This window comes from Osmerus mordax, chromosome 6, assembly GCF_038355195.1.
Source record: "Osmerus mordax isolate fOsmMor3 chromosome 6, fOsmMor3.pri, whole genome shotgun sequence".
Taxonomy (NCBI): Eukaryota; Metazoa; Chordata; class Actinopteri; order Osmeriformes; family Osmeridae; genus Osmerus; species Osmerus mordax.
In genome coordinates, this window is record NC_090055.1 from 9,052,189 (window position 1) to 9,068,565 (window position 16,377).

The 16,377-nt window shown below is 51.8% G+C and overlaps 1 protein-coding gene across 1 annotated transcript in view; it reads left to right on the forward strand.

The window, feature by feature from the left end:
- The window catches only part of rspo2 (R-spondin 2), a 17,881-nt gene extending 2,092 nt beyond the window's left edge, over nt 1-15,789 (forward strand). The window contains exons 2-4 of the mRNA XM_067237419.1: nt 6-126; nt 473-661; nt 15,187-15,789. Coding sequence (XP_067093520.1) covers nt 6-126; nt 473-661; nt 15,187-15,305 — 429 coding nt within the window. The 3' untranslated portion in view covers nt 15,306-15,789. The remainder of the gene's footprint in view (nt 1-5; nt 127-472; nt 662-15,186) is intronic.
- Nucleotides 15,790-16,377: the final 588 nt, after the last annotated feature.

Sequence of the window (16,377 nt, forward strand, 5' to 3'; positions counted from 1 at the left end):
GTGAGTCCTGCTTCAGCAAAGACTTCTGCACCAAGTGTAAGTCGGGTTTCTACCTGCACAAAGGGCGCTGCTACGAGAAGTGCCCCGAGGGCTTTGCCCCGCTGGAGGAGACCATGGAGTGTGGAGGTGAGAGGGATGAGAAACACCATCTGACAACGTGTCCGAAACACCATCACAGTGAGGATTGAAACATAATGTAACAGTGATTTCCTCAAACACCAATACAGACAACACATTGAAATCAAACATCACCATAGCACACCGGAAACACCATGACCATACCACACCTGAAACACCATCACAGACAGAACATCTAAAAACATGATGTTATATTGACGGTCTACCAGAACCAAAAAGGGTATCTAAAAAAGGGTGTCCAAGGGTTCTCCCTCAAGAACATCTGTGGAACCTAGTAAAGGCACTGTTCCATCCCAGAGGGAACTCATGACCCGGTTCTTGCGTCCCCCTCCAGAGGGCTGCCAGGTGGGTCAGTGGAGCGAGTGGGGGAGCTGCACCAGGAGAAACAAGACCTGCGGCTTCAAGTGGGGCCTGGAGACCCGGACGCGGCACATCGTCAAGAAGCCGCCCAAGGACACCATCCCCTGCCCTACCATTGCAGAGTCCCGCAGGTGCAAAATGGCCATGAGGCACTGCCGAAGGGGTAAGAGTCTGGATTCTGTCTGCTGTGGTGTGTGTGTGTGTGTGTGTGTGTGTGTGCGTGCGTGTGTTCATGTCTTCCACGCTGCCGCGGGCTCCTGCGTGTTAGGGGTCCTGTATGAAAGGCCGGACCCTGACAGTGTCCCCCCCCCCCTCGACCAGCTTCACTTCTCAGGGTCTCACCGGTCTGATCTCACACGCCGGGCCCCACAGGAGCCCCACCCCCCCACCCACCCTACTCTCTGCCGCACACAAACCTACCTCTATGGCTCTCTTTCTCTTTTCCTCTCCTCTGGGGTTGTGAAGCACACAGTAGCGTTTTCATGCATAAAATACCCGTATTTTTCCACGGCTGGCCTTGTTTGAGCCAACTCACCAGGTTTTACTGTGGTATATTTTTCTCTCTCTCTCTTCATCTCGCTCTTTCTTTCTTTCTCTCTCTCTCTCTCTCTCTCTCTCTCTCTCTCTCTCTCTCTCTCTCTCTCTCTCTCTCTCTCTCTCTCTCTCTCTCTCTCTCTCTCTTTCTCTCTCCCTTCTCTTCAGTGGAATTCTTCAAAGTTTGAACTCCAGGTTTCCTCAATGGCCATGTCTGTTTCCTCTTCTCCGTTTCAAAGTTATTTGCGGTACGCGCACCATGTATGTCAGCCATTAAGAGAGAAGACGTACAATCTGGAAATATTTTTTTCTGTAAATACAGCTAGGGAAATATTTTTTCATGAGGTATTCCAGTTTTGCTCAGACGACCCAAACAGCCCATTTAGCATTGATGGCCTCATACAGGAGTGTTTAGCAGAGGGGAAATAGAACAGTTGTCCTTTACTTAAATACATTTGACTCCACTTCGGAACTACAGTTGGGAATGTGTGTGGATGTGTGTGTGTGTGTGTGTATCCGGCCAAACAAAAAAGTGGTTAAATTGGCTATTAAAACCCTTAAGAAAAAACATTGTTTTACAGAAGCAGGAAAAAATCTTGCCCCTACTCCTGAATGGCTATCTTTGGGGCTGGCATGTTGAAACAGAGTATCATTTAGTGAGTTGCTGAGTATAAATAAACTTAAACTAAACCAAAATGGTCTCTGCTGACTGCTGGACGATCGTGCACTCAGCTCTTGGACTGGAAACAGTGATTGTGCAGCACATTTCATTCCATTCCCCTCTCTGGGATTTCAGAGAAGTTTTCCCCCCTAATTTAATCCCTTCTTCCTTGACCTTTTCCAAACTGTCTTATGGTCTTCTTTAATTAAAAGCTGGCATTGTTGCGCCTGGTTACTGGCATCAATTATCCAAGCCAAACTCCATGATTGAGAGTTGTAGCGCTGTCTTCATTTTATTTTGGGAGGCCCATTCTTCAGCTGTCCCGCGGAGACAGACTGTGGACCCCCCCCCCCCATCCCCCCACCACCCCCCAGGTCCACCTCTCTCATGCCACTAACCGTGGGGGGCAGTAGTCTCGTCTGAGTGCCATTCCATGATTCAGGGCTGGTTTCCTGGAGACAGATTAGCTCAAGACTAAGTCCCCCAACACTACAGGTCAGCTAGAGGTCCTCACTGTGTTTGGCCATGATCAGTCCGTAGTGGGGGAACTGGACCTGGGTAATGGGGCAAGGGTTGGTGATCTGGGAGACTGGACCTGGGTGATGGGTTAAGGGTTGGTGGTCTGGGGCATAAACCCCTGGATGGGTCAGACCTTAGCAAACCCCAGGGTCATGGACCTTGGAGGTTGGTATCTAATAAAGCTGAGTTGGGTCCTTAAGTTGCGGGGTTAACTCCCTAGCTGCCCACTTAACTGCCTGTGAAAAATCCCACCCTGTGGAAAGCCTGTGAAAGCAGAGATTGGGCCCCGTCAAGCCGTTTAAATAAATAGCGTGTAAAACATAAGCCATTTAAGTTGTGCGGGAAAAGGTTGCCAAGAAAGCGAGGTGGTTCTGTCAGCCTGGCTCCACGGTGGCCTCGTCCACTCAGTCTGGAGACTAACCCACAGGACACTGTAAAGGGAGCCTTTCCTGTGTTTGACGGTTCAGATAGACACCGTGACCTGTAGGTGACCCGGGGTTATGGTTGGAGGAGGGAGGGCTGGAGTGAGAGGACGACAAGGGTGAGCGAGTGAGTGTCTGGGTCATGGCGGTCTAGAGGAACGAGGGAACCGAAGGAGAGAGCAGAGGGTGGATAGAGGGATGGAGATTGTGTTTATTATGAATATCCTCCACGGCCTTTGACCACAGTCATGACTTGAGGTCCCAGAGTTTTACTGACTGAGGCCTCAAACCAACTCTTCCAGCTTCATATAACTCACAGACATAACCAGGATAATCCTGGCCAACCGAAATACATTGTATGAAATGATTCCATGCATACAACAAGCACATTTACAAACATATGCATCTAACAAGAGGTCATGAAAACCAACTGGAACTGTAGAGGAATTGAATAATAGCCGAAAAAAGATTTTTACTGTAAACCCCGGTTGACACCAGACACCAGTATTTGGGATAAGTGTTGATTTATATAATATAACAGCTGACTATACAGATTGCTATGGATTAAATGAAGACAAGAAATAAGAGAAATCCCAGTATATAGGTGCACTATTTATGGCAGTGTTTATCTGATCGTCCGGTTTGTATTTCCCTCAGTGCTTAAATAACACTAGACGTCATTTACAGATCCATGTCCCTCAGCTTAACCCTGACGCACATGGTCAGACAGCAGAGTAAATGATCTCTGTCTTTATGTCTCTTTCTCTCTCTCTTTATCTCTCCCTTTTTAATCCCTTACTGAAGCACACGTGGAGAGAGCCAAGCCCCGAAGATGTCTAGGACATGGGATGTCACAGATGTGACGAGCTGGGGACATGGGGATGCTGTGTGTGTGTGTGTGTGTGAAGCCTCAGGCTGCTCAATATGGACGCCGTCACACTGCCCAGGCTGATGGTAGCCGCTCTGGCAGTGCTGTCGCCAGACTCACTGGTTTACAAACAGACATGTGACAAGTGCTCTCTCTCTCTCTCTGTCTCTCTGTCTCTCTCTTCCTGATCTCCCTTTTTCTTTCTCTCTTTCCGCTCAGCTTCACCCCACCTACCCCCGACCCCCCACCACCGGCCCCCGCCCCCCTTCCCCCGCAGTCAACAGGCCAGCAGCCGCCACCCCCCCTTGCCCTGTCACTGCTATTATATGTTGTGTAAACAATTTAAAATGTTGAAGCTTCAGAAACACCCGCTTAATCTGAGCCTAATCCCCGCTTTGAGGGGAGTAAGGTCCAACGGCAACAAACCGTTGAAAATGCGCCGGCTAATTTTTTCAGGCCGTCTGCAAATCCGGCTTTCGGATTCTCAGCCGGAACGTGGTGTGGTGGGGCAGCGGAGAGCCGCGGCTCGGCTGGGACTCCAGTTGGCTGTCGGCTGCGTTCTCCGACAGAGAGGGGTGCCGTGTGATGGCGGATCAGTCCGGAAGAACCACACGAGGACAAGACTTACTAGCGCTCCATGGCGACGGGGCAGGGCGAGACACGAGAGACAGCCCATAATGAGCCTACCTGTATCGATCCCCCGTGGGTGTAAGAGAAACCCTCTCTGTTGGTGAGCCTACAAAAGGCCACGGCCTCCCTCTCTATATTTGTCTTTCTGCGGAACAGCCCGGAACAGGCCCAGTCTCTGGGCTTAGGACTAAGCTTTAGGGCTGGGCCAACCCACAGCCCCACTTTGAAACGACTACACTAGGATTGCTGCTAACCCCCTCGGCGCCTCACCCACCAGTTTAAAGAGCCGGATCTGAGAGAACTGACTGGATGACAAGGACCCCTGCTTGATGACGTTTGTTCGGATTGGACGGGAGCAGGTGGTGATAAACAGCCCTGAGCCTGGGGCGGAAAATGGCCGCCGATCCGGATCAGTTCCCCAGCCAGTGGGGCGCTTTCCCAGGCTCTGTCAGAAGGAGGGCGTGTGTGCTCCAGCAGCCTGTTGTGACAGGAGCCACAGCCTAATCTGCTCTAACTAGACAGCTACACCGGACTGACACAGTGTCTGCTAAATGGGACTCAGGAACGCCCCTCCTCCCCCTGCGCCTGGAGTGGCCTAGCCTAGCCTAGCTTAGCCTAGCCTCCTTCAACCTGGTTTAGATTAGGAGGATAGACAACCAACTAGACTACATAAGCCTAGCCTCGGCGAAAATAGACTAGATTGGACAAGGCTACGTAGACATTCAGAGCCTATACTTCAATAGAAGACGTGCATAGATGAGCCGGCGACAGCAGAGGAGATAGGCATGAACTGGCTGTACTGGATAGACATGAGCTGAATGAAACACTGTGAAGAATGGGCGACAGTGAGAATGGGCTAGAAAGAATGTTTGGTACCGTTTTCTGAAGCAGAAGGGAGAGAACAAGATGAAGAGAAAGAGGAGAGAGGAAAATAGTGACAGGAAGAGAGCAAGAGAGAGAGAGAGAGAGAGAGGGGGGGGAGGAAGGAAGGAATATGGGTCAGAGTAAAGACACATCAACCTGTCATTGACTTGGCCAGGCCCTCAGAGATCCGGGGCCAGTGGCAGTTATGGTCACCCCTGCGGTCACGGTCACAAATTAACACGCGCGCTGGTTCACCCGGCCCCCTGCCCGTCAGGGCTCTGCCATACATCAGGGTTTTTTCCTACCCACGGCTCTGCTCCGTGTCTCCCAACCGGATGGAAATTCGTTATTACTGTAGCTCATGTCTGCACAGGCAATCAACACGTTCTTTATGCTGACTCTCCCTGACCAAACTTTTGAGAGTTTATTTTTCTGCCTGCCCGAGCGCTTTTCGCTGCGTTAAATCTTCCACGGGAAGATGACGGGGGCTTCTGTAGTCCTCTGGACGGTAGTCCTCTGCTTTCCTCTCCCCTCTCCTCTCCCCTCTCTCCTCTTCTCTCCTCTACTATACTTAACTCTCCACTACTCTCCTCGCCTCTCTTCTACTCAGTGCCTTGCTTACGTTCCATGTTGTGGGTGTGTGCGTGGGTGTGTGTGTGGGGGGGGGTGATAGGAGAGGAAGGGGGAGGGGGGAGGAGGAGAAGTGTCTGATGAACTCCCCACTAAGTGCCCCTGCTCTCTGACCCAACAAAAATACGGTCGCTGTCATTTCGTCAGTGAGCGTCTTGCAGAGAGCAATATTTGAACCGCCCCCTGTCCCCCACCACACACACACACACAATCCCCCCCACCCGACCATGCCGGTTTTAGATGGAGAATCCATCGTCATCCCACAGGCATGAGCCATGAACATGTGGAGGCCTTTCAAAGACCAGGAGGAGGGTGAGTAGTAGGGGGATATGTGGAAGGACAGAGAGGGGGAGGGAGGGAGAGCGAGATGGAAGAGGGTTGCTTGGGCTCCGCACTCCACATTATTGTCATCTGGTCTTTCGCAGGCAGGAAGAGAGACAGAGGCGAGGGTGTGTGTGTGTGTGTGTGTGTGTGTGTTGGGGGGGGGGGCGTGTTTTCCATCTCGGGCTGCCTGGTCCTGGCAGCGTTGTGGCTTCACTGATCTGCCTCGTGTGGACTCACACGGCACCTCCACGCAGCAGCCGCGCGTGCTGGGCTCCCGGTCTGGACGGGGCTCACCATGTGGGGGCCTCCTCTGCACAGTGAGCGCCCTGTTGCGTTCCCCGGCCGGGTCCTGCCCCTTCCATGGGTCTGGATCTAGGGACGGGACAGGGAGACGTGGAGATGAGGGCGTCTTGTGGCGTGGTGTCTGGTCAGCCGTAGGCCTTTTCTCTCTCTCGCTCGCTATGTCATGTCTCTCTCTCTCTCTCTCTCTCGTCAGGGGGGTAATGGTCGTGTGGGGCTGGCTTTCAGTCTGGCAGGAACACACAGACGCAGACGCCCGCGCTCGCACACTGCGTTGGTCGCTTCCGACGGAGGGGTGGGGGTTTGGGGTGGCGGGGTGGCGGGCAGTACGGAGAACATCTGGAGCACAGTTGCACCGGCTCAGAAGACCCCCCCCCCCCTCCATCCCCTCCCCCCCCCCCCTCCCCACCCACCCCCGCTCCCTCCATTCCTGCCCCGGTGTCTTTATAGAGACATCACAGCTTTTAATTAGAGCCCCCAGTGATTCAGAGTGCTGTGGCTTCTGACCCACTGCTGTCCAGAGGCGGGCAGGCGTTCGCGCGCACACACATGCACACGCACACATAAACACACGTGCACGCACGCGCTCACACTCATACGCACCCGCCTACACAATACATGCACACGCGCGCACACGCGCTGTGGCGAGTACAGACGTGCTGCTGTTTTGTGTGTGTGTGTGACCAAACAGAGACAAATACAGGGAGAGGCAGAGCACTTACAGTAAGTAGAGCCTTCTCATAAAGGTAGCAGTCAGGTCAGCACGCTACAGCAGTGTGCGGGGGGGGGGGGGGGGGGGGGGGGGGGGGGGAGGCGGAGTGGACAGCATGAGAGAGCCTCATAAAAGGCCCCCGTCGGATTGGCTCATCACACAACCCTGCCTGTAATTTCACAGAGCTCCCAGACTTCTAACAGACTAACTCTTGAGGGCTATTTGACCAATCCCAGGTGTTCTAGCGTGCCTCTGACCAATCCCAGCTGTTCTCCGGGGCGTGCGTCTGACCAGTCCCAGGTGTTGTATCTGTGACATTCGAGATCCCCCCTCAGACATTTTGGTCACTCCGCTGTGTGGAGGCCGGGGATTGGATCCCAGTCCCTCGTCTGGGTGTCGTCTCCCTACCTGCACGGCGCTCGGCCGCCAGGATGTTGTTTCCTGCCGAACACAAGCCCCTCCCAAGACCCCGCAACCGCCGCCGAAATTACACCCTCATCAGAGGAGGTTAGAACAACAAGAAAATGTCTGCCATATGTCAGCAGAGCCCGCTAGCAGGGTAGGGTGAGAGGAGAGGGATTAGAAGGGGGACCAGACGAGAAGGGGGGGTGGGGGGATGTCTGGGAAGGAGAGGAGGAGATGGGATGCGAGGAGAGGAGGAAGGAAAGGAGATGGGAGGGTGATGTGGGCACTAGGACCTGCCGCTCTGTCTGTCCGGGCGCCTGACAGGTGTTTGACAGAGCGCAGGCCTTTCGGAGGAGATCAGGACCCCCTCGGCCCCTCTCCCCCCACGTAACAGGAGCGCCCTTGCACGCACATCAAACGCACTTCCTTTTTTCCACTCTCCCTGAGCCCTGTGATGTGGAACAGAACTATTTATACCAGCGAGGCGCGCTAGCTCCGAGGGGAGACTGACTGACGGACACGGCGGTGGGGAACCAGAGAGCGGGCTGAGCTGAGTCCCGTGTCATCAGCCTGTTCTGGGGGATTGGGCCCGTGATCCCCCCGACCTCGCCACAGGCCTGCCCCGTAAGCCCCCGGGTCTTAGGCTGGCTCCCGCCTCGTTAGGACCCAGGGTCCCCGGGCCGGGGGGAAGGCGCGCTCCCGCCCAGACAGGAGAGGGATTTCCTGCCTGACTTTCCCAGAGCAGAGGCAGGGATGAAGAGACTTGTAGAGAAAATGAGATATAAAGAGAGAATCATGCAGGACAATTTCCTCCTAGATCCTCCTCGCCCCCGCCCCTCCTGGCCCTGGGGGGGGTGGGGGGGGGGGTGGGAGGGAGGGGGCACGAGGAACCCAGGCCAGGGGCTGTAACACACACACACCAGACAGCAGACTGACTGGCTGTGTGTGGCAGACGCCAGGTCGCCCTCTGTGTCCCTCTATGTGCAGCTGTGATGTAAAGTGAGCAGGCATGATGTGTGTTGTTGACACAGTCACACCATTTCTGTGTGTACGCGCACGTGTGTGTGTGTGTGTGTGTGTGTGTGTTACAGTCCATCCTGTGTAGTGCTAGCGTGCCGGTGCGTCCAGCAGTGATGTGACTGCGGGGTAAACATGTTGTTTCAGCGTGGAGGAGAGAGTGTTCCAGACAGCCTATGAAGTACTTATAGAATGAACCCCTTCTTGACTCCCCCCCCCCCCCCCCCCCCCCCACCACCGTCGCCCCAGCCCACCCCAAAGCCACCCGGGGGTCCGCAGACCCTTCCTCACCCTCAGAATACTTATTGCATGCCCCTCCCCCCTTCTCCGTGTTAACATCATTTTTATGCCTCTCCATAAAGTGGGGAGGGGTGCTGTAAGACCCTGGGACAGTTCCAGAAAGACTGGGGGCCCAGGGGGAATCCAGCCACGTAAATCCCCAGGCCTGGGCTCTCCATTGGGGGCCAACCCCCCAACCCGAGGCCCAGGCCCCCGACACGGGCCGGGACACTCAGCACCACCTGCATGACCAAGAGATGTGGACGATTTATCTTCCAGAATGAAAACTAAGTGTGTGTGTGGGGGGAGGGGGAGGGGGGGGTGGTCTGTGTTATGATGTGAGAAGAGATGGGAGGAAGGGGTTCACCTGCCTGATCCCCCCCCCCCCCCTCGACTTGGGCGTGCTTAGTTTGAACCCCGCTATAATAACTGTACAGATAAGCCCGCTGAGGTGCTGCTTTGCTCGGGGTGTGGGGAAGGGGGGGGGGGGGGTCATGGTTTCTGTGTGTGTGTGTTTGGCGGGGGGGCGGTGGGGTTTACCAGAGGGGAACGGGAGTGGGAATTCTTGCCTCTCGAAGTCGGATGCCAAGACCGCTTATTTTAAAGGGAGAAGGTAGAGTGTGTAAAAGTGCACTTCTTCAACGCGCCTGCCAAGCCCTTCTTTATGAGCTCTGCTGGGTAACGATGAAGATAATGAATGTCAGGAGCTGCTGTTCTCCAACACTGATCTGAGATCCGAGTAAACGGTTTTCAAAGGCAGGCTGGCTCTAATGGATGGAGTCACTGAGAGGGCCGCAGCAAATCTCTTGCGCACAACAGATTCAAAACATCAGGGAATTCCTGAGGTTTTTCCATAGGTGATAGTGGTGGGTGAAAAGAGACCACGTGACTCCACGACGTCACTTCCTGGTATGTCATCACCAAGTCCAGGAAGTGCTTTGCCGACTGAGAGAGAGAGAGCATGGTGGTTGTTGTTGTTTTGGTAACCGGATGGGGACATGCAAGGCTCCGGCCGAAATAAGATGTCTTTCCCTCTGCCTGTGTGTGTGTGTGTGTGTGTGTGTGTGTGAGGTTGCGTGCATGCGTGCGTGCGACTGTAGTGGACTATAATGACATCTGCTGTCTGTCCCGGCTGTAAGGATCCATGTTTAATATCCCACCAGAAGTCTCTTGATCTTTAATAGGCCCCTCGGCCCCCTTTTTCACTGCCCTGGTTCTGCTAGGGCTATCCACAGCTCGCTAACACTCAAACACACACCTACACACACGCGCGCACACACACACACACATATATAAACACACACTTAGCCACACACACATAAACACAGACTCTCAGCGTTGGCCAGCCGGCAGAAACTTTGGCGGGGGCCTTTGATAAAGACCCAGCTTTTTATTTTGCTCGTCAGAAATGAAACACAACATTTAGCCATTCATTAAAGCTAACTAAGGCTAATTATCCCTCATTTGAAGACCAAGCCTCGGGGGCACAGAGCAGGGAGCCTATGTATTTAGGCCCAGATGTGTGTGTGTGTGTGTATATGTGTATGTGTGAGTCAGCGAGGAGATAGCCGACCACAGATGCGTCCGCCGCAGAGCTGCGGTACCAGCCTATCAGATGCAGGGGCCCGGCCATCACGCCTCGACACCGCCTGGCTCGCCGGCGTTACCACGGTGACGTTACCACGGTGACAGCAGACTGTGTGGCAAGCAAGAGCTCCAATTTAGACTGGGAGGGTTTTGGGGGGGCGGGGAGCGGGGGGGTTAGGCGGTTGGGACAGCAGCGTAGGTGGTTCAGGAGTCAGACATTAGACCAAATATTTACTGGGGTGTCTTTCTATGTTGCTCTAAGTATACCTGTGGCCTTAGGACAGATCACACATGGATGGAGCTGTTTCATCCACCCTGCCACTCTCTCCCTCCCTCCCTGCCTGCCTGCCTGCCTGTCTGTCCGCCTGCCTGCCCGCCTGTCTGTCTGCCCGCCTGTCTGTCTGCCCGCCTGTCTGTCTGCCCGCCTGTCTGTCTGCCCGCCTGTCTGTCTGCCTGTCTGTCTGCTCTGGCCCCGTCCTGACCAGCAGGACTGCTTGGCCCCGGCTGCTCCTCCTGAGAGGAAGCTAATCCTCCAGTCATCTCCTCTCTTCTTCTGCTCGTCAGTGAGACGCCGCTTCAAAGGCGGAGCGGAGGTCTAACCTGACTGAACCTCCACCCGGCTGCAGATTAGTGCATAATGAGGCACCTAATTCCAACATTAGCTTTTTAAATGGGAATGCATATGTTTTAAATCATTCTCGCTAAGATGTTCCCTGATTGTAAGCAGAGCATGGGAGGAAAGGATTGGAGAGGGAGAGAGAGAGAGAGGAGAGAGAGAGAGAGAGAGAGCGCATATACAGAGAGAAGAGAGCGATGAAAGACAGGACAGATTGGGGAGAGAGAGAAGGAGAGAGACGGAGAAAGAAAGAGAGAAAGAGTGCGTACGTTCTGGAGTAATAATGTTAGTCTAAATGAGCTTCTGCCTCTTGTCAGCTGGTTGGCAGGATGGTCGTACACGCATAAAAGATCTTCCTTTCTGGGAGGAAGAATGCATTATTTCTGGCCCATATCTGCTTGTCTCTTTTCTTTCTTGTAACACTCTCCCTCTCTTTTTCTCTTTCTCTCTCACTCACTCTTATTCTATGGCTCACACTCCATTTCTCTTTCTCGCCACATGTCTAACTTTTGTTCTCTCCCTATTTCGCCAGTTACTACGGCTGCTATAGACACACACACACACACACACACACACACACACACACACACACACACACACACCCTGAGAATTAGTTTGAAAGGAGATACACTCTACTGAAAGTATACAGTACTTTGTACCGTGTGTGTGTGTGTGTGTATGTGTGTGTGTGTGTGTGCATGCGTGCGTGAACCAGCGGAGTGCTGGCTACGTACCCACTCCCCTTCACAGCGTTATAAATGTATGTGTGAGGAGATCCTTAATGGCGGCTAATCCAATTTCTGCTACTGAAATCTAATCTAATCTAATCTCCCTGGCGCCAGTGGTCCTCTCCTTCCCTCGCAAATAATGGCCTCTGCTTTGGCCATTTTATGAACAAAACAAGATGCCAAAAACTCATTTTTGGTTTCCTTACCCCCATCTTCTCTCCTGAAATGTATTAATTGATGGTTTGAGGATGAGAGCAGGGTAAGCGTAAGAGCAGAGGAGACCAGGAGTAGAGAGGTGCAGATGTACCGAGACGAGAGGAAAAGGAGGCGAGAGTAGAAGGAGAAAGCTGGAGAAAATGAGAGCAGAAAAGAACAGAGGAGAGGAGGAGATAGCAGGACGAGGAGAGGAGAGAAGAGAAGAGGAGGGGAGAGCAGGTGGAAAGGTTTTTCAGAAGGAGGAACCCATTTACCGTCTGTCTTAATGCCCTCTTGAGGTCAGCCATCGATTTCCTGTGACCGCAGAGCGGCAGATGAGATCAGATTAGGCCTTCGATTCCCGCTGCCGCTGGCGGCCTAGGTGAGGTCACACGGTAACACAGGCGGACACACAGACAGACAGACAGACACAGACAGACAGACAGACAGACAGACAGACAGACAGACAGACACAGACAGACAGACACAGACACAGACACAGACAGACAGTTAGGCGGGCAGACAGACAGACAGACAGACAAACAGGTGGGGGCAGACAGAGACAGACAGACAGGTGAGTAGACAGACAGACAAACAGGTGGGGGCAGACAGATAGACAGACTAGTGTACAAACAGAAATCTAGGTGGGCAGATAGATGGAAAGGTGGGCAGACAGACCAGGCTGAAAGACAGACAGGCTGGATGAGGGACAATCAGGCTGGCAGGTAGACAGACAGAGAGACAACAGAGTTAATGGAGGTGTTCAGAGAGAGTCGAATAGTGAAACACCCAGAGCAGAAGGGAGAGGAAAGATATAGAATGACAGCAAGAGCGATGGTGAGACAGAGAGAGAAAGAGAGAGAGAGAGAGAGAGAGGGGGGGGGGGGGGGTGTAGGGAGAGATGGATCACGATGGGACTGGAATGTCTGCAGGTCAGGGGTCAGGCAAGAGCTCCTACCCCAATGCATGCTGGGAAGGGTGATCCTCCGTAGACAGGTGCTACTGATAAGATTGTACAGTATGTGATGGCAACACACACATGTTCACACACACGTCCACACACGCACACACACACTCTCACACACATACACACATCTGCATCTTATTTGGATTTGATTGGGCTATTTGACTTTCGTAGGCATTTGTTTGTGTGTTTGTTGTTATCACTCTGACTGTGAAGTGGTCCAGACCCTCCAGTGTAGCAAGCAGATGATGATGTAATCTACAAAGATAGAGTAAACACAGAGACATTATGGATCCAAGGATGGCCAGAAATGGCAAAAGAAATATATACATGAAAATTAAGTTATGAAATACATATTTAAGATCAAACAAATGTTTCCTTTTTGGCAGCAAAGTTTGAATTCTTGTTGTGCCAGTTAAAGAGCAGCAAAAAATGGAAAACAATTTTGAAGCTTTCTTTTCCATTCAAGACTAAATTTGTTTCCTGGTTTTGAAAGCAATTGAGTTGACTTAATCATTTTTTGCCTGGTAAATTAAACTGTTTCTTCTGTGAACCCCAGTAATCAGCTTAAGTGATTACACTGGTTGTAAATATGAGATGATGAAAGCTATGTGTGCGCAGCCTTGTATTACGCCTGGGGAAACACTGAATGTGAACGAGGGTTCCTGCTTTCTAACAGCAGCTCCCCGGTCTGGTGTGGAGGGCTGGAGAGGGGGAGGAGAGGGCCGGGGGGTGGGGGAGGAGAGCAAGAAGGGGAGAGGAGAGCAGGAGAGGTCAGGAAAGGCGAGGAGCAATAAAGGAGTTGAAGAACCACATCAGAAGAAAGGAGGAGAGGAGAAGGGTTTGGAGAGGAGCGAGCCCTGGTGTGGGGTGCCCTCTAGCTGCCAGCCTGTAAACGGCGTACTGGATGTACACCATGTTTGTGCGGCAGGGATTATCTGCTACCAAGGTTTAGACCTTACGGGTGGTGCTTCAAAACATGACAGGCATTATGTTGACCCCTCAGACAGCCACTGGTAAAACCCGGTTTGTACCACGCCTACTCTCCAGGAAGGGAGTGTGTTTATATGTGGGTGTTACAAATGAAATGCATAAACACTTTGGGGTATTACACAATCTAAATCATACCTTGATACTACTAATAAATACTGCTGGGTTTATTGTCTGCAAAGTATCACCTCCAGCCTAGATTAGACTTGGGATGTTCTTTAGTTGTGTGTCTTGTCTGTCTAAGCCCAGTTGCATAGTTTGGATAGCAGCTATCTCTAGTTCTTTGTCTTGGGCTTTCCAGGAAAGTCTTAAGTTCCCTCACATAATTATTTGCGCTACACGCAAATGCCTTAAAGACTGGGCTTTTTATAAGGCAGGATATTGTGCTAATGGCTCTGAGGAAAGCCCATCTGGATCTAGCTGGCTACAGAGACCCTGTAATGCTGCTGAGGCCTTTACTGCCATCAAATGTAATTCGTCCTGAGTTGATTGCATTGAGGGGCATGTTTATGAAGCACATAGCAACACTGTTTCGAATGAAAACGACCTCTTTAAATGGCAATTAGGAAAAAAGCTTTGCGGGCCAGATGCAGTCGGAGGTTGCGCGTGGACCCGCCGTCATAACCATACTGGAACTCACCCGGGAAATCGACAGCGACGTTTACTAAACAAGCATAGCGACTTTTCTGTTAATGTTGTTTAATTGGAGGGGCCTGGAAACAGAGAATCAAATGGGCCGCGTGTTGACCTCGGAACTCGGGCTTGATTTTCCGGGGGGTTCTGAACTTGAGAACTGCGTGTTCCCCCCCCCCAGAACATACAAATACACTGGATCGGCCGATTCAGCGCAAATGGCGTGATCAAATTAATTGCAGGAAATGGCTTTGCAAATGCTGGATATTTGTGCAACTGTAACATCAGTTTAGAAGGCATCATCAAAAGAGCAATATCTCGTTCACTCATGTGTGTCCCCACTTCGAGTGAGGGAAACGTTCAAATCTGTTTCACAGTGTAGGGGCTGGGAGGGGGGCAATTGAACTTGGCGTGGAGAACTTTAACGTGTCGGCGTTAGGCCAGGGCATATGAGAAGGCAATCAAGGAGAATTCCTGCCACATATTACACTCTTCAGCCTGACTTTCCTGAGGGAACCGACCTGAACAAGTGTAGGAAGGAGGTGGGGCTGGTGAACCCTGGAAGAGCCTGTGTTCATCCCCTGGGCCTGCTGACATGACCACACCTGCTTTCTGTGTGGTCCACATCCCGTTCTCTGATTTAGTCCTGATTCCTTTCAGTTTCTATATAGTAGGCTACTGGTTAAGTCCTGGTCTATGTGTGTGTCTCTGTGTGCGTGAAGGGGCGCTGGGGGTTATAATCCCTGCAATGAGAAATGTAAGTAGCATACTTCTAGGTGGTTCTCATCCCTTCTTCTTCTCTGGTTGCAGGGGGATCAGAAAAGCACCGAACTAAAGAACCAAAGAAGAAGTCAAACAAGCAGAGGCTTCGGTTCCGGGCCCAGAACCAGCACAGCGACCATCTGGCCTCGGTGCGGTCCGGCCAGTGAGACCCAACAGAACCCTGGACACTACGCTGCTAGCCGCTGCTCCACACACACACACACACACACACACACACGAACAAACACTATCCCTCATGATCCCTTCCTAGCCTCCTCACAGTTGAACACACATACAGTTACTGACACCACACACACGTCTTCCGAACGCACACACGCTCACACACATGTACTGTACACCACAAAGATAAACGCGCAGACAACACACACATACCGTACACCACACATACACACACACATTGTCTCTGCCTCCTGCTGCTTCCCCCCATAACAGTGACCGACCAGCCAATCAGCTCTCTGCCCTGTGACCCCACAGTGACATCATAGAAACCTTAGAACACTTGTTCCCTTTGCGCAAATGTCTGGACCGAGCAGGGGGACGATCTACCGGGCCCTCGGACTGAGAGAGAGGAGGGGGGAGGGGGGGGCCAAGAGAGAAAACAAGGGGGTGAAGCTATTATCGGGGCCATGTGACCAGAAAAGAGGAGAAAAGGAGGAACGGATGTCGAGAAAATCCAGGGAGGAAGATGAGGCCCGGGGGGAGAAGACAGCGATGGACCGATCTGACGTCTTGAAGCAAAAGAGACATTTTTTTCTGTATTTATATGTCAAAAGCTACCCTCGTGTTCCTTGAAGAAGGAGGAGAGACCATGTATAGCCTTTACGTTGACTTTGTACATTTTCGAGAGTAACGTTAAGAAATACCATGCATAGTTGCAAAGTATTTTATTCTCAGCACAAAGTGTTTGCGTCCAGACCGCTTTACGCTCCAACTGTATAGTGTGGATAAAGAAATTTAGTTGTTTAACTAGCATGGCAAACAACTCCCTGCTACGTAGTGGTGAGTTCATCTAATTGTAAAACCTATTACTGTAACTTCAGTATTCACTCTTCACCGTTCTTAATGTGTTAGAGAGAAGGTTGTAATACCAAGCTACGAATTAAAATGATTAAAAAACGAAATAATAAACATAGCCACCACATAGCTATTACATTTATATGGTATATATATTTGATTTATTTATTGATTCTATTTTGTACTTTTTTGTGTTTGGTAAGA